Source organism: Salvelinus alpinus, chromosome 15 (genome assembly GCF_045679555.1).
Source record: "Salvelinus alpinus chromosome 15, SLU_Salpinus.1, whole genome shotgun sequence".
Taxonomy (NCBI): Eukaryota; Metazoa; Chordata; class Actinopteri; order Salmoniformes; family Salmonidae; genus Salvelinus; species Salvelinus alpinus.
In genome coordinates, this window is record NC_092100.1 from 10,559,124 (window position 1) to 10,585,354 (window position 26,231).

A 26,231-nucleotide genomic window follows, 5' to 3' on the forward strand; every position below is an offset into this window, starting at 1 on the left:
ACTTCCTAAACAACTATATATATATTAGTACATGCATTGGATCCATGTGGTTCGTATTAGAAGGATCTGTGGCTTGAGATCATTCTGCCAATCTCATTGCCAACATTGACCGGAACTGGCCAGAAACTCACTTTTTCCAACATTTCAGTTGACCTCAATCACCCAGTTGCCTAATGAGGCACCACTATTTCAGTGGGCCCCAAGAGAACGTTAGAAGATAATTGTCTCGTTTAGAAAAATTGGCACTGGGTAAAGAATGAGGCAGGCTTTAACCTGCTATAACAGTCAAATGATTTGCTGAAATCAAGCAATTGTGAAGCACAGAGCCACATCAGTACTATAGTAAACACTAAAAGCCAAGCAGATGACCACAACCGCATGCAGTTCTCAAAAGTGTTGTATATTATTTTATACAATTCTGATTTCTACCATACAATGTTGTATTTATTGATTACAAGGAGCACCCTGTGATCATATAGTGATTTAAATTTTTTTTTTTATACGTTTATTTAGTTGTATGTTTTTAGCTGCTTTACCTGGCTTTGCATTAATTGGATAAATGTTAAAGAAATGGCTGGTGGTTTATTAAGCCCCAAAAACACATCTTGGAGGTGACTTTGATGGAAAAAGTATTCCATATCAGTGTTGAAGTTCTCACTGATTCGTGTGGGTAACATACATGCCGGGTGTGTTAGCTTTCACATTTGTGCCAATGTCATTTGCTGACCCACAGCTGTGAACTGAAAACATGTCATCATTGACAGTTGACTGTTTCTCTTCGCTTGCTTACAGAAAGTGGCAGCTTTTTTTTCTTCTCCCCCCTAAATCTGAATCAAATCAGTGTCATTTTATTACGCTTGGCCTGTAACAAGGTCCTCTGTTGCCCAAGTGCCCAATAAAAGAGAAGTGCCCAGAACATATGGACATTCCTTCAATGTTATTAAAACACTTTGTTTTCCCCAAATTAAATTAATCTCATTGTGAATGATGAGGATCCAATGAGAAATGTGTCCCTTTTTAAGACAGGAAAGACATAACAAAATGGCAGGATGAAGTTTGGTCTTTTTATTTTTTTTATTTCTTACACCAACATGGCTGCCAGTGAAACAATCCCCAACTCCTGAAAGCAAGGTTGATTGTGTTGATTCCTCAGCTCAGACATCACCTGGGACAACAGAGCACCATTGCTATTCATGACCAAAAAAGGATGTCCTATAACACTGATAATTGAGGCTTGACCACAGCACCCTATAAGATGCACCGATATTAACGATTTTAACCTGAAATAGTGACCGCATTGAAATGTGCCTGTGCAGTCCCACTGATCATGTTGGTTAGCTGGGACCAATGGTTTCTAGGCTTCAGTAGTCAAAGGTGCTCAACCTCCCTGTATTTGACCATGTCATTGTATTTCTTTACGGTCTTCTATAGTTGTATTCATCATATGAAATGACTATTTGGTAAGAGCAGCCATGACAACGAGTATCCTACCTGATGGGATGCTGAGCCTCAGGCTGCAACGAACAGTGTGTGTGATGTTTTTTTTTAAAGTCTCCTTGACATATATATTCAGTCATTAAAAAGCCTGAGAGTGTACTTGCCTGGATTTCCAGGTCTAAGCAAAAGTAAGGAAGCAGCATGTGTTCTGTTGACTTGTGGACGGTCTTGCCTTGGGGATTGAGGTAGAATATTATCAAAGCAGTATTTTTAGAGGTGCGCCTTTTACGTCTTCAGAGTTTGGACAAAGTTCTGAAAACGGAGGAGCGTGTATAGAGAAAAACAAACAGACGTTGATAATAAGCATCACCACAAACACAAAGGAATGCACTGCCTTTTGGCTGTTGGATCTATTGGGACAGTCTTAATAGATATATCTTTATTTATTTGTTTGTGTTTTAAGCCAGTGAAACCCAGGGACTTGGTGCCATGATGACTCTGACAGTGCTATTGTGTGACATTATAATCACTTGTTATGGAATAAGTTTTTTTTATATAGTCTTTCACACCAGATTTTTTTTTTTTGTATTTGTACAGTGGCTTGGTGATACTGATGGGTTGCCAGGAGTTGATATTGTAACCAATAAAAAAAGCTTTTAACAAGGATTTATGTGTTGAAGCCTATTATGATGAGAAAAAAACTGATACAAATTGGTTAACAAATGACTTTTCAAACAATAGTTGCTTGAACGCTGACCATCTACCGTCAGTAAAAGCTTTTCTTTGAGCAACTGTTAGTGGCTTGTGAAAGTATTCAACCCCCTTGGCATTTTTTCTATTTCGTTGCCTTACAACCTGGAATTAAAATAGATTTTGGGGGGGGTTTGTATCATTTGATTGACACAACATGCCTACCACTTTGAAGATGCAAAATATGTTTTATATAAACAAATAAGACAAAAAAACAGAACTTGAGCATGCATAACTATTCACCCCCCCCCCCCCCCAAAGGCAATACTTTATAGAGCCACCTTTTGCAGCAATTACAGCTGCAAGTCTCTTGGCACATCTAGCCACTGGGATCTTTGCCCATTCTTCAAGGCAAAACTGCTCCTTCAAGTTGGATGGCTTCGGCTGGTGTACAGCAATCTTTAAGTCATACCCCAGATTCTCAATTGGATTGAGGTCTGGGCTTTGATTAGGCCATTCCAAACATTCAAATGTTTCCCCTTAAACTGACTGTCCCAGTCTCAAATCGCTGGAAGACTGAAACAGGTTTCCCTCGAGTTTCCCTGTATTTAGCGCCATCATTCCTTCAATTCTGACCAGTTTCCCAGTCACAGCAGATGAAAAACATCCCCACCACCATGCTTCACTGTGGGGATGGTGTTCTCGGGGTGATGAGAGGTGTTGGGTTTGCACCAGACAAAGCATTTTCCTTGATGGACAAAAAGCTCAGACCAGAGTACCTTCTTCCATATGTTTGGGGAGTCTCCCGTATGCCTTTTGGCGAACACCAAACGTGTTTGCTTATTTTTTTCTTTAAGCAATGCTTTTTCTGGCCAAGCCCAGCTCTGTGGTATATGGCTTAAAGTGGTCCTATGGACAGATACTCCAATCCCCGCTGTGGAACTTTGCAGCTCCTTCAGGGGTCTCTTTGTTGCCTCTGGTTAATGCCCTCCTTGCCTGGTATGTGAGTTTGTGGGCAGCCCTCATGGCAGGTTTGTGGTGCCATATTCTTTCCATTTCTTAATGGATTTAATGGTGCTCTGTGGGATGTTCAAAGTTTGATATTTTTTAATAACCCAACCCTGACCTGTTTGGAAAGCTCCTTGGTGCCGCGCCTTGCTTAGTGGTGTTGCAGACTCTGGGGCCTTTTAGAACAGGTGTGTGTATATATATATACACACTGAGATCACGTGACACTTAAAGTCCACCTGTGTGCAATGTGACTTCTGAAGGTAATTGGTTGCACCAGATCTAATTAGGGGCTTCTTAGCAAAGGGGTGAATACATATGCACGCCCCACTTTCCAACTTTTTAAAAAAACAAGTTATTTTGGTTTCGCTTCACCAATTTGGACACGTCCATTACATGCAATCCCCCCAAAAATCTATTTAAGTTACAGGTTGTAATGCAACAAAATAGGATGAATACTTCTGCAAGGCACTGTACATCCCCTTTCCACGTGGAGTTCTTCATTTTGAGTCCATTAGAGATTGTACAACAAATGCTATTGTTGAAAAAAAAAACTAAAAGCATCCAGACAATTACATAGCATATTATTTTAATCAATTCTGGTAAGAGGTATTTACATTTATTCAATAATTTTTTTTTTTTTTTTTTTTACAAAGTGGAGATTGTTCCATCTTGACAGGTCAAATTAGTAGAAACAGCAGAGGAACTACAAAATGCTTCTAGTTAAGATTATCTACACTATTTCCTCAGTCAGACATGACTCAAGTTGCTGAATTCAAGTAGGTCCCTCAAACTGCATCTGCCTTTCACTTACTCCTGAAGTAAATACATTTGTTTGAGTGTTTAGGCATGTGATTTCCATTCAGAGCTGAATTTGTTCTGGTTGGCCCTTGGTACCCCATTGTGAAAAATAAATGTACAAAAAAAACCTACTTATTCAAGGGTTTCTTTATTTTTACTATGTTGAATAATAGTGAAGACATCAAAACTATGAAATCATGTAACCCAAAAAATGTTAAACAAATCAAAATAATGAGATTCTTCAAAGTAGCCACCCTTCACCTTGATGGGGTATTGTGTGTAGATCGATAAGCAAAAGAATAAGGCTGTCTGAATACTTTCCAAATTGTCTTTATATACAATGGGGGTACCAGTACCAAGGGTGAACCAGAACAAATTCAGCACTGAATGAAAATCACATGCCTACATTTGTCCAAACACACATTTACTTCATGAGTAAAAGGCATATTCAGTTAAAAGAGCAGTAGAAAACAATGTACAGGATACAGCGCCCAGGTTATGTCTCCAACTTTGGAACTGTATTCACACAACTGATTCAGTTTGAGTTTAATACAGGCAGTTGTGTTAGTTCAACAAACAGGCAGTTTGTTCTCTGCAAAATCCTTCAATGTGTGTGGAGGACTGGACACTTCCACAAATCTCTTGGAGAAACATCTGTTTTGAGGTGTGGAAATTCCAGGAGGAATACTATTGAGGGGGAGGGGAGTCCAGGCATGGCGAGTCAATGCCAAGACAGGCTCCAGTGAAGAGGACCAGTCCATCAATGATGGGGATTCAGATATTGGTCTGTAAAAGTCTCCAACTGCCTCTCCAACTCTGTGGCTTTGTGCCTGAAACCATGGGGGAAAGCTGTTACAAACAGATCACACCTATTGGTACAATATTGTTGTAGAACCAATTATAACTGAGGTCAAAACACCTACACATGCAGTTAAGGTTACAACTGACCTTTAACCCTCAATATAACCAATGGTGAAGAAATTACATTCGAGGCAAAGCACCACGGGCATCAAAAATGTTAAATGCAAACCATTGGGGGGTGAACTATTTTAACAGAGCTATGCAGGGGTGGCAATGGCAGGGGTAACACTGGACCCAGGAGATAGCTAGACTGACCGGAGGATCTTGGAGCGGCACTGGACGGTCTCCAGAGTCTGGACCTTGGCGGTCAGTCGGCTGATTTCTCCCTCCTGCTCCCTCTTTGTCAGGTCAACCTGCTGACACAGCCGAGCAAAGGTCGTGGCCATCTCCCTGGGCAACGCAAAGATCAAAGCATGCATCACTTATTTTATTACCCACTTCACAGAAAAGATGGGGTGGGGGCGTAGATTTGTCTATCAGCAGATTCAGCCCCATACAATACATCAGTAGTGAATTGATTCATAAAGGAAGTATCTACATACGAGGCTCAACTATGAGTTACTGTACTGGGATTGAGGCCTGCAGATTTGTCTGAATGAACACCACAAGGTCTACCTCGACAGATGACACAGGAATATTGACTGACAGCCATTTTTATACCTCAAAAGCAGTCTACAATAGAAACAAACCTTGATGTCAGGGGAAACTTCCCCTTTAAGAGAGTATCCTCATTCCCAGAGGTGCAGACTGTACTTACTGCTGGACCTGGTGGCTGCAGTTGGCACTAGTGAAGCTGACAATCAGCTGCAGCTTCTCTGTGGCGTAGTCCACAAACTGGCGCTTCAGGGCACGCTCCTTGGCCTTGGTGGTCCACGTGAGCTTCTCCCACAGGTAGAGCAGGCCGTACATGGAGGCCGACAGGGCTATGAGCCGCCAGCCCACCGTCCGCCACACCTAGGACACACACGGGAGAGGTGGGTTGTAGTTTGAGCAGTGTACCTCTATGGGTTGACAGGCCTAATCTGGGGGTGTTGTTATAAAATAGTTTGAAACATTGAAGGGAAGTTGAAGAGCAGCACCCACCTACATTCTGGAAAAACAAAGTTGTATTTTTGTGGGGAAAAATAAAGTATTCTACCATCTGCCTCTTACAGCTGGATTAAAGCCCCAGGCATACAGTGTAGCCCTGTATAACTAAACAGGTTGCCAGATTGGTGACCTGGAGGGTGGGTGCAGAAAGACAACTACTCACCACTCCTCCGACGATGACCATACTCATGGACGTGCGGGAGGCGAGGGAGGCCACGTTGGTGGCCATGGACATCATCAGGTCCTCCTGTGAGAGCGTGGCGTCCTGGGGCTGGGCAACGGCAACACTGGAGGGTCCGCTGGAGGGTGTGGTGGACAGGGAGCGCGTCATCTGAACAGGAGAGACAGACACAGGCTTACTGAGTGTGGTGGATTCCTAATATTACATTCTAAACCTGGGATGTTATTGAGACGATGTAGGAAATTAACTACCAGTTAATTTGAATAAAAGAACCACTAATAATAACCTGGGTTCCAAACCTGGGTTCCAAACTGATCCATTGTTTCACTGGTCAAACAGCGCATGTAATTTATAATTTCAGTAACTTTAATAAAAGCCAGAATATATGAATGGAACAGAAAGAGAACGACACATTTAATTCATATTTTGAAGAGGTATCAATGGCATGTCTATTCTATATCATTCATTACATGTTAAAACATATCTACTATGCATCTATTTCAGTCATGTTTAAACATACAGACAGTACCAGTCAAAAGTTGGGACACCTACACAGTCAAGGGTTTCTTTATTTTGACTATTTTCTACATTGTAGAATAGTGAAGACATGACTGAAATAACACATGGAAACATGTAGTAACCCAAAAAAAAGTGTTAAATAAATCAAAATATATATTTTACATATTTGAGATTCTTCAAAGTAGCCACCCTTTGCCTTGATGACAGCTTTGCACACTCTTGGCATTCTCTCAACCAGCTTCATGAGGTAGTCATCTGGAATGCATTTCAATTAACAGGTGTGCCTTGTTAAAAGTTACATTTGTGGAATTTCTTTCCTTCTTAATGCGTTTGAGCCAAATCAGTTGTGTTGTGACAAGGTAGGCGTGGTATACAGAAGATAGCCCTATTTGGTAAAAGATCAAGTCCATAATATGGCAAGAACAGCTCAAATAAGCAAAGAGAAACGACAGTCCATCATTACTTTAAGACATGAAGGTCAGTCAACACGGAACATTAAGAACTTTGCACTTGAAGAAACTTTTAGTTGCAAAAACCCATCAAGCGCTATGATGAAACTGGCTCTCATGAGGACCGCCACAGGAAAGGAAGACCCAGAGTTACCTCTGCTGTAGAGGATAAGTTCATTAGAGTTAACTGCACCTCAGAAATTGCAGCCCAAATAAATTCTACAGAGTTCAAGTAACTGACACATCTCAACATCAACTGTTCAGAGGAGACTGTGTGAATCAGACCTTCATGGTCGAATTGCTGCAAAGAAACCACTACTAAAAGGACACTAATAAAGAAGAGACTTGCTTGGGCCAAGAAACATGAGCAATGGACATTAGACAGGTGGAAATCTGTCCTTTGGTCTGGAGTCCAAATTTGAGATTTTTGGTTCCAACCGCCGTGTCTTTGTGAGACGCAGAGTAGGTGAACGGATGATCTCTGCATGTGATTCCCACCATGAAGCATGGAGGTGCTTTGCTGGTGACACTGTCAGTGATTTATTTAGAATTCAAGGCACACTTAACCAGCATGGCTACCACAGCATTCTGCAGCGATACACCAGCCCATCTGGTTTGCACTTAGTGGGACTATCATTTGTTTTTCAACAGGACAATGACCCAACACAGCTCCAGGCTGTGGAAGCACTATTTGACCAAGACGGAGCGCTGCATCAGATGACCTGGCCTCCACAATCCCCCGACCTCAACCCAATTGAGATGGTTTGGGATGAGTTGGACGGCAGAGTAAAGGAAAAGCAGCCAACAAGTGCTCAGCATATGTGGGAACTCCTTCAAGATTGTTGGAAAAGCTTTCCAGGTGAAGCTGGTTGAGAGAATGCCAAGAGTGTGCAAAGCTGTCAAGGCAAAAAGGTGGCTATTTGGAAGAATCTAAAATATATTTTGATTTGTTTAACACTTTTTTGGTTACTACATGATTCCATGTGTTATTTCATAGATGATGTCTTCACTTGTATTCTCCAATGTAGAAAATAGTACAAATAAAGAAAAACCCTTGAATGGCAGTGTCAGAGGAAAGCCCATAAAATTGGCAGACTCCAGTCACCCAAGTTAGACTTTTCTCTGCAACCACACGGCAAGCGCTACAGGAACACCAAGCCTAGGACCAAAAGGCTCCTCAACAGCTTCTACCCCCCCCCCAAGCCATAAGACTGCTGAACAATTAATAAGCTCGCTACCGGACTTTTTACATCGACCCCCCCCTCCCTTTTGTACACTGCTGCTACTTGCTGTTTGTTACCTATGCATAGTCCCTTTACCCCCACCTACATGTACAGATTACCTCAACCAGCCTGTACCCCAACACAGTACCAGTGCCCCCTGTATATAGCCTCGTTGTTCTTCTTATTGTGTTACTTTTTATTTAAGTCTACTTGGTAAATATTTTCTTTACTCTACTTGAACTGCACTGTTGGTTAAGGGCTTTTAAGTAAGCATTTCACAGTAAAGTCTACACTTGCTGTATTCTGCACATGTGACAAATAAAGTTTGATTTGATGAGTAGGTGTCCAAACCTTTGACTGGTACTGTATACATACACAAAAGTATGTGGACACCCCTTCAAATTAGTGGACTGATATTTCAGCCACACCCATTGCTGACAGGTATAAAATTGAGCACACAGCCATGCAATCTCCATAGACAAACATTGGCAGTAGAATGGCCTTATTGAAGAGCTCAGTGACTTTCAACGTGGCCCGTCATAGGAAGCCACCTTTCCAACAAGTTAGTCCATCAAATTTCTGCTCTGCTTGAGCTGCTCTGGTCAACTGTAAGTAGTGTTATTGTGCAGTGAAAACGTATAAGCGCAACAACGGCTCAGCTGTGAAGTGGTAAGCCACACAAGCTCACAGAACTAGGCCACCAAGTGCTGAAGCACGTAGTGTGTAAAAAAGAAATTTTTTGCAACATTCCCTACAGAGTTCCAAACTGCCTCCGGAAGCAACGTCAGCACAATAATTGGTCATTGGGAGCTTTATGAAATGGGTTTCCATGGCCGAGTAGCCGCACACACAAGTGCAATGCCAAGCGTCGACTGGAGTGGTGTAAAGCTGGCCGCCATTGGACTCTGGAGCAATAGACACAGGTTCTCTGGAGCGATAATCACGCTTCACCATCTGGCAGTCCAGCGAACAAATCTTGTTTTGGCAGATACCAGGAGAACGCTACCAGCCCCAATGCTACCAGCCCCAATGCCCCAGCGCCAACTGTAAAGTTTGGTGGAGGAGGAATAATGGTCTGGGGCTGTTTTTCATGGTTCGGGCTAGGCCCCTTCGCTCCAGTGAAGGGAAATCGTAATGCTACAGCATACAATGACTTCAGACAATTCTGTGCTTCCAACTTTGACTGGCCTGCACAGAGCCCTGACCTCAACCCTTATCAAACACATTTGGAATTAATTGGAACTTCAACTGTGAGCCAGGGCTAATTGCCCAACATCAGCGCCCGACCTCACTAATGCTCGTGGCTGAATGGAAGCAAGTCCCTGCAGAAATATTTCAACATCTAGTGGAAAGCCTTCCCATAAGAGTGGAGGCTGTTATAGGGGGGGGGGGGGGGACCAACTCCATATTAATGCCCATGATTTTGGAATGAGATGTTTGACAAGCAGGTGTCCACATACACTTCATGACCAAAACTATCTATACAACACCAAGAACATATCACCAACCCTCACCAACGACTGTTCCTCAGCCTTGGGGTTTGTGATGCTTGATTAGACATGGAAACAGAGGTGGACACAGACGGAAGAGACAGTGAGAGAGGTGGACCCTGCACTCTGGAGTTACCATTCAACCCACCCATGTGTTTTAACTGTGGTTACCTGAAGATGCTGGTCAACCAGCATCACAACTCTTAACCATCTAGTACAGTCATAACATGTCATACCTTTTATACAACATAATACACTACAGATGACATCTATCCCCATCATTTCTCACCGTTATGCCTTACTGGAGTAAGGTGAAGTTGCCCCCTATACACTGATCTTGGGTCAGTTTTGTATTTCCCCCACTCACCAATGGTTATGGGTAAGATTGGTAGAGGAAGCTGATTCTAGCTCTGCACCTAGGGGAAACTTCAACCCTGGAGCCACCTTACCGGGAAGTTCTTGTCAAACAGCATGAGGGCCCGATTGGCATTGGTGGGACCCAGGAAGCGGTTGACCAGCGCCGTCCAACCCATCGAGAACTGGAACTCTATGTTTTCCTGGAAGTCCGAGCAGAGCGTGGCACAGTTCAGGTCGTAGCTCAGGTCAAACTTGTGACAGGGCACCAGCATCTGTATCTGGTTCTGAACAGCAGGGGGCAGCAGAGGCTGCAGACTCTCTGGTGGTGGGAAAACAAGGAAAGAATGACACCAATCTAGAGCAGGGGTATTCAACTAACCCTACGAGTTGAGAGCCTGCTGGTTCTGTTCTACCTGATCATTCATTGCACCCACCTGGTGTCCCAGGTATAAATCAGTCCCTAATTAAACGGGTACAATGTGGGGACAAAAAAAAAACTGTGGAACTGAACTGTCTTCAAGGTCCAGAGTTAAGTTTGAAGGGTCTAGATGACAGACCCAAACACTTTGAATGCTTCCTGATTTCCTTGAAGTCAGAGATTTGACAGAACTGGATCAGTGGAAGCTGTGTTATAGAACCTGAATTGGCACCCTATTCAACTGTTACAAAAAGGGCCCTCCTTTACATATTAGTGTCTAAATACACAATGATCCAAGAGGAATAGATGGGTGAGAAGAGAGCAATATGGAACAATCCTTTGGTGCTAGGTGTACTTTCCTCTCATTCAATTGGTTTACTCCCTTCTGCAATAGTCCCAGTCCTGAACATTATAGAGGTCAATAACATTGACGTCAGTCTGCTTTATGATTGGTGGCCGTGTCACTCACACACACACCTCATGACAAACACTTGGGGGGGCTATGAGCCGGTGTCATGACCGAAACCTGATCCCAGATAAGTTTGTGCTAACAGATCCGAGACCAGACATGACCAGGGCTAGCCTAAATATAGTATTTATTATGGGGTTGTGTTACATGGTGCACCAACTACCTACCAATCACGTCTCTCTGGGGAGGGACAGCTCCCTACCTACCGATCACGTCTCTCTGGGGAGGGACTGCTCCCTACCTACCAATCACGTCTCTCTGGGGAGGGACTGCTCCCTACCTACCAATCACGTCTTTCTGGGGAGGGACTGCTCCCTACCTACCAATCACGTCTCTCTGGGGAAGACTGCTCCCTACCTACCGATCACGTCTCCCTGGGAGGACTGCTCCCTACCTACCGATCACGTCTCCCTGGGAGGACGGCTCCCTACCTACCGATCACGTCTCTCTGGGAGGACGGCTCCCTACCTACCGGTCACGTCTCTCTGGGAGGACTGCTCCCTACCTACCGGTCACGTCTCTCTGGGAGGACTGCTCCCTACCTACCGGTCACGTCTCTCTGGGAGGACTGCTCCCTACCTACCAATCACGTCTCTCTGGGAGGACTGCTCCCTACCTACCGATCATGTCTCTCTGGGAGGACTGCACGGAGGCGTTGACAGCGTTGGAGCAGCGGAAGGCCAGGTTCTTACCCATGCCCTCCTCGATGTGGCTCAGCAGCTCCTGTAAGGGAGGGTCAGGTGGTCATGGAGTGGTTACAGAAACAGAGTGCGTAGAAGAGAGGTCACTACTGAGATGTTAGAGTCCTGATGCTCCTAAACCTAAATGCTACGTGTGCTACATCAGTGACAACGCTTCCATTTCATGGAGAAGACCTGTGTGTCAGTCATTGGTGTAACGGTACTCAAACGCACTGATTTGTAGAGCTTGAGGATGTGGGGCGAGGGGTGGAAGTCCGAGTGGAACTCCTCGATGAGCACGTTGAGACGACAGATCTCTTCGCCCATGGCACTGGACACCTTGAGAAAACAGTTGTGTCAGTACCTGGCTAAAACAAACATTTTTAACCATCTGGGGTAAGTAACCCTTGGAATGGATTGAGGATTCGTGCTGTATTAAATCCATAAAATGCCGTTGGCAGCATGACCAGGAAAGGCCATTCCCTGCAGTGTTATGAGGCTTTAAGGAATTTCAAAACATATTGTAAACAGTCATGTTTTTCCATGGCCACGGTTTACCTTGCTCTCCACCTCCACTGTGACAGCCTTGATCTTCTTCTTGATGTCTTCTATGAGCAGCTGGAGCTGGTTCGTCACAAACGCCAAACGGTCCATCTGGTACTCACGGTCCTCCAATGAGGCCACTCTAGAGGACACACAGGAAGTGGTAAGGTGAGACACGTAGTAGATCAGTGCTTCCACAGGATGTGCAAAGGTTTGTTCCAATATCCATACTACTTAGAAATGTACTGGGCCTGCCCTGTTGGAACCCACCTAACATTCCAAAACATCTTAGTCATTGGACAAAAATGCTAAATCATAAATGTTACCGTTTCCATACAAAACATTTGGGAATGACTGAATAAACAGAACATCCAGGAAGAAGAGGGATGGGCTGTGAGCGGATGGATCAGAGAACACTCACCTCTTCTCTGCTGCCTTGATGTTGATGGCATCCATGATGGCTTTGACCGTTTCAGTGATCTGCTTGGCCCTGATAGTGTGCTGCTCAAACTTTGTTTTCACTGCTGACTGCGAGATACACTCCTGGGAGGCCATATAACACACGTTACTGTGACGGGGGGCTGCGACACGACCTACTGGGCTTTTCAACCTACTGAGTCGAGCCCAACCAAGCTGTGCTGGCCTGATTGCGCCATAAGCATCCACCATAGTTTGAAAAGGACCATGTGAAGCCAGAACAGTTTGGTTCGGGTCAGCACGAGTGTGAAAAGGGTATAGGCAGGACAAAGAAATGACAAGATACACCTGCTGCTGCAATTTATGGATGATTTTGTGAAATCAATCAAGTGGGGAAATTTTTACTAATAAAAATGACAGCAGCAGCTCTGCATCTCAAGTCACAGCCCCATGGTTCTTAGGCTCTCAGTAACGTGTTAGTGCAAAATCATAGAAGTACAGCAATTCTAAGAACGGGAGATTAGTATTTCCTGAACATAAAACAACTCGGACCAGACAAAATGCAGGCAACAGAACACAATACAACAAATGACAGTGAACAGAATGAAAATTAAACTGAAAGAAATTGATGATCCTCGCCAAAGCAAATCTAGACTTCAGCAATGAAGACGCAGATTGATGGTAATATGCACATTGATTGGCCTAAGCAGGGAGTCAGCGGGGCGGGCTTGGTTTGGAGACGCGTGATTGGTGGAGAGACGAGTAGTGCGGTGATGAGTTGGAAAGACTAGAGTTGTTTCTCACAGCACAGGATCATAGAGATAGTGATTAGAATGGGTCAACACTACTATCTGCAGTGGCACGGAATATAATCTAGTTAACCTCCTATCCATTACACAGCTTTCCCTTCAGGTGTTCGACCCTATAGAGGTAAATGGTATGGGGCAGCGTAACTAAGCTGAGCTTTAGACAAGGAATTCTCTATTGCTAATCTTTTCTCTACCATAACAAGCACACACTTTGACACAGTTCTGTCCCTCGTCCAACACGATGTTCAGAGTCCCACTGGAAAAGCCAGTCCAGAGAATTCAGAGACACAGAGCCTGGTATGCCGTGCTCTGCATGTTCTGAATGTCCTGGGCTGCACCTTGAGGAGCCGCCACTGTCTGACTTGACTACACATCGTTTTAACTGTCATCTTGATTGCTTGGAATACATTAATGTACTTCTGTCATTTCATTTTACATTCATACTGTGGGGCTCTCTTATTAAATTAGTTTTATTTAAATCATCAAAACCATCGGAGGCTTGAGAACGAGGGGTGTTAGACATTGTCACAACCACACACACAAACACTTGCCTCAAATATTCTCTCGAAACTCTGGAACTCCTTGAGCCTCTCCTGGAAACCTTCGGCTAAAGCTCCACCTGGGAAACGTCATATTGTCATCCAAAGATCACCACACCTCTCCAAAACTGAGTCTAGTACCATTATGCCTATAAACTACTACACAAATAAATAATTAAAAAAAAAAAAAGGGGACATTTCACTTTTGTATCAGTTAGCAGTGAGTTAAAAAGCATGGGGAAAGAGCTCTGCGGAGCACCGCTTCGGTCCACTCGCTTTTGAACGGTGGTGGTCAAACACCTGATAAAACACAACAGGTAGGTTGAAAACCTGCTGAACGCTTCAAAGTGAAATATCCCTTTAACCTAGAAAGGATCAGAAACTACATCAGACGGAGAAGATGGACGCCAGGCTAAAAACAGAGCTCAAGACAGACACCACCCAAACAAAAAAAGGTCATGTTGGAGCATGTGAGCCAATGGACTGCATAAGTACCTTGATCCCATGTAGCTGGTGTTGACAAGAGTTGATAGTGAAGTTTCAGTTAGTTTTATAGTTTGGCTGGGGAGGTGTTGTTTGGAGGGGACACTGTGGATCTAATTTGGAGAAGCCTATCAGGGACAGTGTGGACAGGACAAAACCCATGGCCTGAGTGAGCCTGCTTGCTCACCCCACACACCCAATCTATCCACAGTCACCTACACAGTACACCCAATCCATCCAGTCACCTACACAGTACACCCAATCCTTCCACAGTACACACCCAACCACCAACACCTGGTTTGACCACAGTGGACACCATGGTTTACCACTATTCACACACACGCTTGCCTACACCCCCACCCACCGTTTGACCACCCCCGGCCGGGCTTACCAGACTCTGGCATACCCTGGGCGCGCTGCATGCGGGAGTTAAGCACCTCCTTGGCTGACACAAAGAAGATGTGGTTGGGCGCCTGCTCCCGGTCCAGCACCTTCAGCTCCTCCACCAGGAAGTTGACGCAGCGGTCCGTGTGCTGCTTTCGAACCTGTAGGAGGGGAACGTTACGGCATCGTCACAGCAACATCACCACAATGTTAAAAGCCCATAGCAATAACAGAAACTCCAGAGCTGTGCATGATCATGGAATTCTGGGTAACAATTAATTGTAATGCAAATGTCCACGGTTGTCATACTTGTTGAAAAATATATATGTTTGAGTGTGTAATGCATCTTTGAATATTAACTATGACATACTGAAAGAATACAGCACAGCTTTGGTGACAACCAAGTCTCACACTAATGGTTGTGACAGCTTGGAACTTTTGGAAATAAATCTTCTCCCGACCATTCCGTTCTGGTTCTAAAATTATTACCAAGTAGCAGTTTAAAATTTTACATTTAGGGTACATTTGTTTAACTATATTTACTTGAAAATTAAGTTGAATCCCCTCCCCTCCATCTTAAAATTAAAAAAAGGTGGCTTTAGAAACTATTTACACCCCTCAACTTGATTCACATTTTGTTGAGTTACACCCTAAATTTAAAATGGGGCGGCAGGTAGCCTAGTGGTTAGAGCGTTGGGCCAGTAACCGAAAGGCTTGCCTAGTTAAATAAAAAGGTTCAATAAAAAATGAAATTCCCAAACATGCATCCTGTTTGCAGTAAAACTGCAAGAAAAAAATATAAATTGCAATGTTTGGGGCAAATCCAACAACACATCACTATTTTCAAGCATGGTGGCGGCTGCATCATGTTATGTTAAGGACTAGGGAGTTTATGATGAAAAGAGAAACGGAAGAGAGCTAGGCACAGGCAAAATCCTAGAGGAAAACCTGGATCAGTCTGCTTTCCAGACAGACAAATTCTCCTTTCAGCAGGAAAATAAACCTAAAACAGAAGGACAAATATACACTGGAGTTGATTACCAAGGCAACACGGAATGTTGCAGAGTGGCCTAGTTACAGTTCTAACTTAAAATCTGCTTGAAAATCTATGGCAAGACCTGAAAATGGCTGTCTAGCCATGATCAACAACCAACTTGACAGAGCTTGAAGAATTTAACAAAAATTATACTGCCAATATTGTACAATCCAGGTGTGCAAAGCTCTTAGAGACTGACCCAGAAAGACTCATCGGTGTGAATACTTATGGAAAAAAAAGATTTCTGTAGTTCCTGTTTCAATATGTGCAAAAATCTCAATTTTTTTTTTTTCACGTTGTCATTATGGGATAGTGTGTGAAGATGGGTGAAAGAAAATATTTAATCCCTTTTGATTTCAGCCTGTAACAAAAATGTGGAATAAGTCAAGAGGTATGAATAATTTCTGGAGGCTCTGTATATGGAACAGGGAAAAACATTCACCAGGCACCATAGTATTATTTCTCATTCCATCTACGAACATTTGATCCACAAAAATAAGCGATATGAATTTTAAACCAACAGTTTGCAAAGTACTTATGAACGTTCTGGAAGTTTGAACATCCAACAGGCCTACATGATCAATCACTTCACATTTGCAACATTGATCATGCAATGCATGCCGTCGTGAGCTAAAATAATCACAGTAGAAAAATGGAAAAGAAAAATAAACTAATTTAGGTCTACTGGAACATGAGCCAGCCAAAGGTAGGCTTACTTTATTGAAGTACTTTACTGATTTATTGAAATGACAGTAGCATTTGTCGTCAATACTGCGACCACAATACAGTAGCCAAGTTGATTCTAAGTGACTCCCGGTCCATCAATCAGGAGAATGTCCACCAGCTTTGATTAGTTACTGTAAATTGACATACAATACAGACACACCTTAAAATTAGTGGAGTCAGCCATGTCAGGTCACACACATTTTGATTTATTACTCCAGTTAACTTCTCTAGGGTAGGGGGCAGCATTTGGAATTTTGGATGAAATGCATGCCCAAATTAAACTGCCTGCTTCTCGGGCCCAGAAGATATGATATGCATATAACTGGTAGATTTGGATAGAAAACACTCTAAAGTATGCAAAACTGTTAAAATAGTGTCTGAGTATAACAGAACTGACTTGGCAGGCAAAAACCTGAGAAATCCATTCAGGAAGTATTTTTATTTATTTATTTATTTTTCTATTCAATGCCATTACAGTATCCATTGACTTAGGACTCAAATTGCAGTTTCTATGCCTTCCACTAGATGTCAACAGTCTTTAGAAATAGTTCCAGGCTTGTATTCTGAAAAATGAAGTAGTAAGAGCAGTCGGAATGAGTGGACCCTAAAGTGTCACAGAGCCTTTTCATGCGCACGACCGAGAGAGTGCGTTTCTTGTTTACCTTTTAAAATTGACGACATTATTGTCCGGTTGAAATATTATCGATTATTTAGGCTAAAAACAACCAGAGGTTTGAATATAAACATTGTTTGACATGTTTCTATGAACTTTACAGATACAATTTGGATTTTTTTGTCTTCCTGTTTTGACTGCGTTTGAGCCTGTGGATTACTGAAGAAACCGAACAAAAAGGAGGTTTTTGGATATAAAGAGACTTTATCGAACTAAAGGAACATTTATTGAGTAAATGAATGTCTGCTGAGTGCAACCATATGACGATCATCAAAGGGATTAATTGTATCTATTTCTGACGTGTGTAACTGTTCTACTTGGCTGGTTACTGTTTGTAATGAATTGTCTAGTGGGCTATGTTCTCAAATAATCTTAAGGTATGCTTTCGCCATAAAGCATTTTTAAATCTGACACAGTGGTTGGATTCACAAGAAGTTAATCTTTAAACCTATATAAAATATGTATTGTTTTCTGAATTTTTATCATGTGTATTTCTGTATTTGAATTTGGCACCCAGCAGTTTCACTGGCTGTTGAAGAGGTGGGACGCTACCGTCTCACGTGCCCAAGAGAGGTTAACAAGGTAATTTCCACTTTGACTAATTCTTAATTTCCATTAATGTCCAGTTATTGTTGGTAAGTCACTCACATCCTCCATGTACTCCGGCTCATTGGCTGAGGCGTCCCAGCGGTTGTTGAGAATGAAGATGTTGGGTTTGGAGAGCTTCTCGTTCACCTTGTGGAAGAAATGCTTCTCCTGGAAAACAAGAAAAATTCAAGGTCAGGAATTGTTAGTGCACTAATTAAGTCTTAAAACCAAAGTGTAGTGTTAACCTTTATTTTGTATCTAATTATATTTTTGTGTAAGGAGAACTCAATTCCTTTTTTATTTTATTGATTTAAATTTTACAGGACAGTTGGAAGAGAGCGGGGTATAGATATTGGAAGAAGGACACAGACAGCTGGCTGACACAAGGCTGGAAACCTCGTTGCCAGGGGCACATGCTTGGAGTCAAACGTTACAGTCTACACCAGACTTCCCCATGTGTTTAACCTTTACAAACAATTCAGAGATAAGGTGTCCCAACGCAGTTCTGTGTAAATACAGCACGTGTGCTATCGGGGAAGGAGATAGGCATTTGTAAAGGGTCACGAAGATACTGTAGGTTATGACATAGCTAATAAGCTAGGAAAAGGTCTCAAGTCACTGAAAGACTGTTATTGTCTGTTATCAAACAGCAGAGTTTACTCCCTAAACTAAAGCAGAACAAATGCTTCTTCACTTCATCTGCGTAACAAGTGTGTGTCCAGGTGCATTGCATTATCGCAGTCTAACAACGCTAATCTAATGTACTTTAGAGCGCTTACAATATACTGGGTGCTGTGATTGAAATCAGAGGCTGGGTATCCTAGGGTGCATTGTCAAAACGGTAAGTGAGAAGAGGGGGAAACAGGACCTGTCCCTTGAAGAGATTTGGCACAGATAACGAGAGAGCCCAGTGATTGACTACGTGCCTCTGACATAACATGAATGCGTCGGCAGACATAAACAGAGCTGGGCCTAAGTGCTGGAGCAAATTGGAGCCGGCCGTATCCTAGCACTGATGACTAACAAGCTTTGGAAAGAAAACACTTCCTTTACTGTCACTTGACATACCAACTCTCACAGTTAGTTACAACCCCATAACCAGCCTACACAAGCTGCTTAATTTGCAAAGATTACCTTAAAGCACATATACATATTATATATAAAATACGTTGACAATTCCTTCTGTACTAAAATATAAAACGCAACAGGTAAAGTGTTGGTCCCATGTTTCATGAGATGAAATAAAAGTTCCCAGAAATGTTCCATACGCACAAAAAGCTTATTTCTCTCAAATGTTGTGCACAAATCTGTTTACATCCCTGTTAGTGCGCATTTCTCCTTCGCCAAGATAATCCATCCACCTGGGCTTCAGAGTGGCGCAGCAGTCTAAGGGCACTGCATCTCAGTGCAAGAGGCACAACAGTCACTGGTTCGATTCCAAGCTGTATCACATCCGGCCGTGATTGGGAGTCCCATATGGTGATGCACAATTGGCCCAGCGTTGTCAGGTTTGAGCGGGGTAGGCAGTTGTATATATAATAATTTGTTCTTAACTGACTTGCCTAGTTAAATAAAGGTTCAATTTAAAAAATATATATTTTAAACTTGCTTTTATTTTTGTTCAGTGTAGCTGCGTCAAATAAGCTTAACATTTTTTGCTTTCTAGAACACATAAACCTCTTGATAGAACTGTTAACATGACTAAATCAAATCCTTTCGTATTTCCCATCTCCAAAAAGACCAGGATGTTTGGTGGAAAAAGAATTACAAGGAATCCATTAGAAAAATCCATGAGCACACAGCTATCTGCAATCCTGAAGCTCTGCTATCTGGGCATGATGACTCCTTGCTGTCCCCAGTCCACCTGGCCTTGCTGCTATTCCAGTTTCAACTGTTCTGCCTGTGGTTATGGAACCGCCACCTGTCCCAGACCTGCTATTTTCAACTCTTAATGATCAGCTATGAAAAGCCAACTGAAAATTATTCATGATTATTATTTGACCATGCTTGTCACTTATGAATATTTCGAACATCTTGGCATAGTTCTGTTATAATCTCCACCCGGCACAGCCAGAAGAGGACTGGCCACCCCTCATAGCCTGGTTCCTCTCTAGGTTTCTTCCTAGGTTTTGGCCTTTCTAGGGAGTTTTTCCTAGCCACCGTGCTTCTACACCTGCATTGCTTGCTGTTTGGGGTTTTAGGCTGGGTTTCTGTACAGCACTTCGAGATATTAGCTGATGTACGAAGGGCTATATAAAATAAACTTGATTTGATTTGCTACAAGACAAGACGCATTGACTGGTCAGCACTGTCTAGAGCCGGTTGGGATTGGTCAGATTGTGAGCTCCGTTACCGTGTTCATGAGGGTTGATTCAGAGTTGGCCACCAGCACAAAGACGTCAGCGTCCAGGCAGAACTTGTCGATCCAGCTGTCCAGCTGCGTGGTGACATCTGTCCCAGGGCTAAAGAAGATGGAGGATGTTTTAGAGCAGGTCAAGGTCACTGCTTCTCAGAGTAATACAGCCTAATCAACCTCCGTTTACTGATGGTCAATCATTACCATGGGGCTTGGGACACTGGTGGTTGATGGCTATTCTAGTTATCCTACTTAGCAATAGTACAGAGCATACTGTATGGACTCCAAGCAAGCTACAGAGGTAAAATTGCAATCCTCAAACAGGGAGGCACACAGAAAAGCAAAAAAAGATTAACGTGGGTTCACTTTTTCAGCCTTTGTCGGTGTTTAGTTCATAGGTGATCTGTGTATATAACAATCATCAATGCCTGATCAAATAACCATAACAGACAACCGTGTATATCTTGCTATTCGTAAAGCTCTGGAGCACTGTACAAGTTGTTAAGACCAGCGGTGTAATTGAAAGGTGTGGTAGCGTTGTCAGGGTAACGTTACTGTACCTGTCTACAAGGACCAGGTCGTCTCGGAGCAGGGCACACTTGGTCTTGGGCCAGAAGACTCGGACCAGGCAGCCTGCATCCAGACTCTGGTCCATGTGCAGCGCATGACCCAGCTGGTTCACAGTCTGGAAAGAAAGAGGGAGTCATAGTATAATTTAAATGGATTTCAAGTCACTCAAATTCTGCCCGACTGACAACTTGTATATAATGGTCAAAGTTGAGCCTGTGTCTGAGGTCAAAGTTGAGCCTGTGTCTGAGGTCAAAGTTGAGGACGGCATAATAATCTGATCTAGACTAAAGTTGTTGAATTGCTTAGAGGGTCAGAAAGAAAAACGTGACTGAGGGTACTATGTATGAGTGGTAAGAAGAGTTCATCTCTAAGTAACTCAATCAGGTAGCACGTTTCCAACTCCACTGAGGGTGTAAAGCCCACTGTGAGTGGTAAGAGAAGCTAGCCTAATCTTCCAGCCAGTATATCCACATCTCCAGAGAACTTACCTTGATGCTCTTCTCCTCCTCTGAGCCCTCCGTCTTGAGGTAGGCATTGTTCGAGTCCGTGCCCTCCACACTCAGGAAGCAGTTGGTGGTGTGACCCATGCCACTGGGCAGCACCCGGTCCCTCAGCATGGCATTCACCACTGTACTCTTCCCATTACTCGTCCTAAGCAAAGAACACAACGTAAGAGGTCTATAGTGACACCTCATTTTCATCAAACATACAGTTTAAGTAGGAAGTTCACATACACCTTAGCCAAATACATTTAAACTCAGTTTCACAATTCCTGACATTTAATCCTAGTAAAAATTCCCTGTCTTAGGTCAGTCAGAATCAACACTATTTTAAGAATGTGAAATGTCAGAATAATAGTGGAGAGAGTTATTTCAGCCTTTATTTCTTTCATCACATTCCCAGTGGGTCAGAAGTTTACATGCACTCAATTAGTATTTGGTAGCATTGCCTTAAAATCGTTTAACTTGGGTCAAACATTTTGGGTAGCCTTCCACAAGCTTCCCACAATAAGTTGGGTGAATTTTGGCCCATTCCTCCTGACAGAGCTGGTGTAACAGAGTCAGGTTTGTAGGCCTCCTTGCTCACACACACTTCAGTTCTGCCCACAAATGTTCTATAGGATTGAAGTCAGGGCTTTGTGATGGCCACTCCAATACCTTGACTTGGTTGTCCTTAAGCCATTTTGTCACAACTTTGGAAGTATGCTTGGCGTCATTGTCCATTTGGAAGACCCACTTACAACTGAGCTTTAACTTCCTGACTCATGTCTTGAGATGTTGCTTCAATATATCCACACAATTTTACTTCCTCATGATGCCATCTATTTTGTGAAGTGCACCAGTCCCCCCTGCAGCAAAGCACCCCCACAACATGATGCTGCCACCCCCGTGCTTCACGGTTGGGATGGTGTTCTTCGGCTTGCGAGCATCTCCCTTTTTTCTCCAAACATAACGATGGTAATTTATGGCCAAACAGTTCTATTTTTGTTTCATCAGACCAGAGGACTTTTCTCAAAAAAGTACAATCTTTGTCCCCATGTGCAGTTGCAAACCGTAGTCTGGCTTTTATATGGCGGTTTGGGAGCAGTGGCTTCTTCCTTGCTGAGCGGCCTTTCAGGTTCTGACGATATAGGCCTCGTTTTATTGTGGATATAGATATTTTTGTACCCGTTTCCTCCAGCATCTTCACAAGGTCCTTCTTGTTCTGGGACTGATTTGCATTTTTCGCACCAAAGTACGTTCATCTCTAGGAGACAACGCTCCTTCCTGAGCGGTATGACGGCTGCATGGTCCCATGGTGTTTATACTTGCGTACTATTGTTTGTACATATGAACGTGGTACCTTCAGAAATTTGGAAATTGCTCCCAAGGATGAACCAGGCTTGGAGGTCCAAACCTTATTTTCCCAAGGTCTTGGCTGATTGCTTTTCCCATGATGTCAAGCAAAGAGGCAGAGTTTGAAGGTAGGCTTTGAAATACATCCACAGGTACACCTCCAATTGACTCAAATTATGTCAATTAGCCTATCAGAAGCTTCTAAAGCCATAACATCATTTTTCTGGAATTTTCCAAGCTGTTTAAAGGCATAGTCAATTTAGCGCATGTAAACTTCTGATCCACTGGAATTGTGATACAGTGAATTATAAGTGAAATAATCTCTGTAAACAATTGTTGGAAAAATTACTTGTGTCATGCACCAAGTAGATGTCCTAACAGACTTGCCAAAACTATAGTTTGCTAACAAGAAATGTGTGGAATAGTTGAAAAACGACTTCAACCTAAGTGTATGTAAACTTCCGACTTCAACTGTACATACAATCTCATGAGGAAATAACTACAGGAATTTCAACCTGTTATGGTTTACTGGCTTATGACTAGGCAATTTATCATTATGAATCTTGTCCAATAGCTAGTTAGCACATACAGAATGATAAATTACCACATCGGTTGAGACTATTCATAAAGAGGATTGGTTTCATGAGATAAAAGCCTGATGGCGCAGAGCAGTTTCAACAGAAGTGTGCTTCAATGAACCAGCAGTAAAACGGAAAGTGAAAGCAGAACTGCACCTTTTCTTCATCATCCTCAATTAGCAAAGCTGAAAGCTTGGGACACCAAGTGTCTACTACGATACAATTCCTAGTATGCAATGGTGTAACATGAACAATGTTAACTGATCAATAAAGGCCAAACTCAATGTCATGATCCATTGATCTTTGCTCAAATGTGGTTGCACACTTCAGTTCTAGCCTGGAAACTGTACATTTTTTAAAATCTAAATAAATGCAAAAGTGGAAAAATCAAAATGCAGCAGACTATAAGCATTTACCTGCCAAAGAAGGCCACCTTCATGTGTCTGCGTGCCAGCACATCTTTTATAGTTTGCAGTTTGCCAGCATACGCCCGAATCTGCTCCTGTTGCTCCCGACTTGCAATGTTCTCTAAGGCATCATTCCGACAAGTTTCTGACAAATCACACAACAAAGAAAAATTAAGAGAACAGTGTACTCACAACATAACAAAAAGCAACCCCTTTCTGCATTCGACTACTTCCTTCGACATTCAAAATGTGCCTGACGCATCTGATTTACTGTACAGCACACTCACCTTCTACAAACACAGAACCTTCCTTCACATACTCCAGCAGTTGATCAAACACGTCACTTATCTTTTTCTTGGCCACTACAAAGCGTTTGAGTGGAGAATAGTCGTCCTGAGGCGAATCCATGCTTCAGCTTTCTGATTTGATCTGATCGAGGGAAAGTATGCACATTACAAAACGGGTGGAATATTCATCATACTTAGTGCAATACCTCATTATACACTGCAAGTTGTCCTTATCCCCAAAAACTGACAAGTCTGTTCCTTGACATTGACTAGCCGTGATGCCCGAGCATGTGCCTGGACCATGCTAGATACTTAGCATTATTATTATCATCATCATCATCACTTTCCCAATGAACACAGCTGGTCAGCTAACAGACATTCACACCACAACTTAAAATAATTATAATAATTCCATATCAGCCTTCATGAGTCAAAGCAAAATAACAGCTGTTACTATTGTAAGACTTATGTATGACACAACTAGCTACATGTCTGGGTTGGTTAACAGGATCTGGTTAGCAAATGAAAACACTGGTTGGCTACAAAACATTCCAGCAGTCGACAAAACATTAGCAACTAGCTAAAGGTTGAGTAACCGTACACTGACAAGCGACAGATATTGAATGACATGTCAACAAAAATCTTGGCTGAAAGAATGTGGCTGGGTAGGTAACGTTAGCTATTTGCACCCAGCTAGCTAGCTAACAAGTCATTAGCGGAAATCAACTACCTACCAAACATTGGAATTTCTTTACATTACAAAATGTTATTTGTTATATCACATTTCTAACTAACAAATTGGTGTTATTTCGCATTATTGAAATTCAGCTGTTTTGTAACGCGTGTCATTGTCTTATGTCAGCTAACTAGCTAACGTTAGCTATCTTCATGGTAGTCATTTGAATTCCCCTTACCACAACTTCAGGCGAGATGGCCAAAGCTACCTTTTCATACCACAGACAGGAGTAAACCTTATTTCCGATAATGAATAGTCAATATTTGGTAAGGCTATTGCTACAGGTCGCTAGCTAACAATTCATTTATTACTCAGTCCAAGCAGCTCCAAACGGTCAGGGCAAAGGGGTGGAACTATATGTCAACGAGTTGACATGTGACCATGAGTCATCCAATCAATGGCCAGAGAATGCAACCAACTCCTTGGTGACCCCCTCTCACCTTTGGCAAGGGCCCAAGTATTGTTTTGACTGAGTGCATTAAAACCTAGAGTCAAGAGTTATTCAACTGTACATACAATATTGATGACAATTATCCCGCTAAAGGGATCCGTGCGCCAAGATTATTAATTAAGAAGATGCTGTCTGCAACAGCTCAGGACCAAAGTAAAAAATATGTCGTTGCAAGATATGTATGTCAACGTCATTACCAAACAGCTACAGATAGTTGGCTAACTGGTAGGGACAATGGACTAATGTGGATAAATAATGTTACTGTATCTGACACAATCTGCCAGAATATTTGTTTTCGTTAAATAGAAGAACAATCTGCACCTTGTCTTTTAACAATGCTTATAGAAGCATGTTACAAAACATAGAAAACTACAAAAGGCTGAAATGTATCCATATGAATATGTTCACCTTAATTTTAAACATGACTGCAGTAGTCTATTACAGTAAAATACACTTCTATGGGCTATGTTTGAAAGTAAGATAACTTGGGTAACATTGAATCTGTAATTTAGTAGCCTACCATATCAAGTTTAGCCTAATACCACTGACTACATTAAATGTTGTCTACATGTGGTTCACTGGATTATGAGTAGTTAATTAGCTATGTCATGATGAATCTTGTCCAATAACTAGTTTGCTCAATGTTAAAATACCACATTGGGTGAGACTATTCATAAAGAGGACCGGTTTTGTAAGATTAAAGCCCAAGGAAGCAGAGCTGTTTCAATGATATTGTGCTTCAATGAACCGGCAATAAAAAGGAAACTGAAAGCAAATTTGCGCTGCACCTCTCGTGAAAACAAATGTCTACTACAGTACGATAGACTTTGTATGCATGGTGCGACAACAATAATATTAAACTGATCAATAAAAGCCAAGACTACAAACGGCTGGAATGTATCCGTATGTTCACCTTAATGTTGAACATGACTGCAGTATGCCGAGAATAATACTTCCATAGGCTATGTTTGAAAGTGAGATAACGTGTGGCCATAGTTAAACTAATTGTCTTTATGTCCATGGGTAACATCTTTCATTTTGTAGCCTATATCAAGTTTTTCCCGATTAAATATAACTGACTACATAGTCTAAAGAAAACAAATACAGGCAGGTAGGCTATGCTGCCCTCTGTTGAAGAATT

At 42.5% G+C, this 26,231-nt stretch overlaps 1 protein-coding gene across 1 annotated transcript; it reads right to left on the reverse strand.

Annotated features, from left to right (window-relative positions):
* Window positions 1-3,707: 3,707 nt before the first annotated feature.
* Window positions 3,708-24,994, reverse strand: LOC139539478 (mitofusin-1-like). Its single transcript, XM_071342458.1, has 18 exons — window positions 24,818-24,994; window positions 23,904-24,045; window positions 23,626-23,761; window positions 21,285-21,447; window positions 20,787-20,911; window positions 20,224-20,332; window positions 17,931-18,038; window positions 14,855-15,008; window positions 13,993-14,060; window positions 12,637-12,758; window positions 12,231-12,357; window positions 11,907-12,011; window positions 11,613-11,715; window positions 10,198-10,424; window positions 6,050-6,217; window positions 5,555-5,751; window positions 5,053-5,187; window positions 3,708-4,766 (listed from the first exon to the last, which is right to left on the reverse strand). Exons 2-18 carry the CDS (start codon window positions 24,022-24,024, stop codon window positions 4,697-4,699), a joined length of 2,238 nt encoding a protein of 745 aa, XP_071198559.1. The 5' UTR covers window positions 24,025-24,045; window positions 24,818-24,994; the 3' UTR covers window positions 3,708-4,696.
* Between the last annotated feature and the right edge of the window lie 1,237 nt (window positions 24,995-26,231).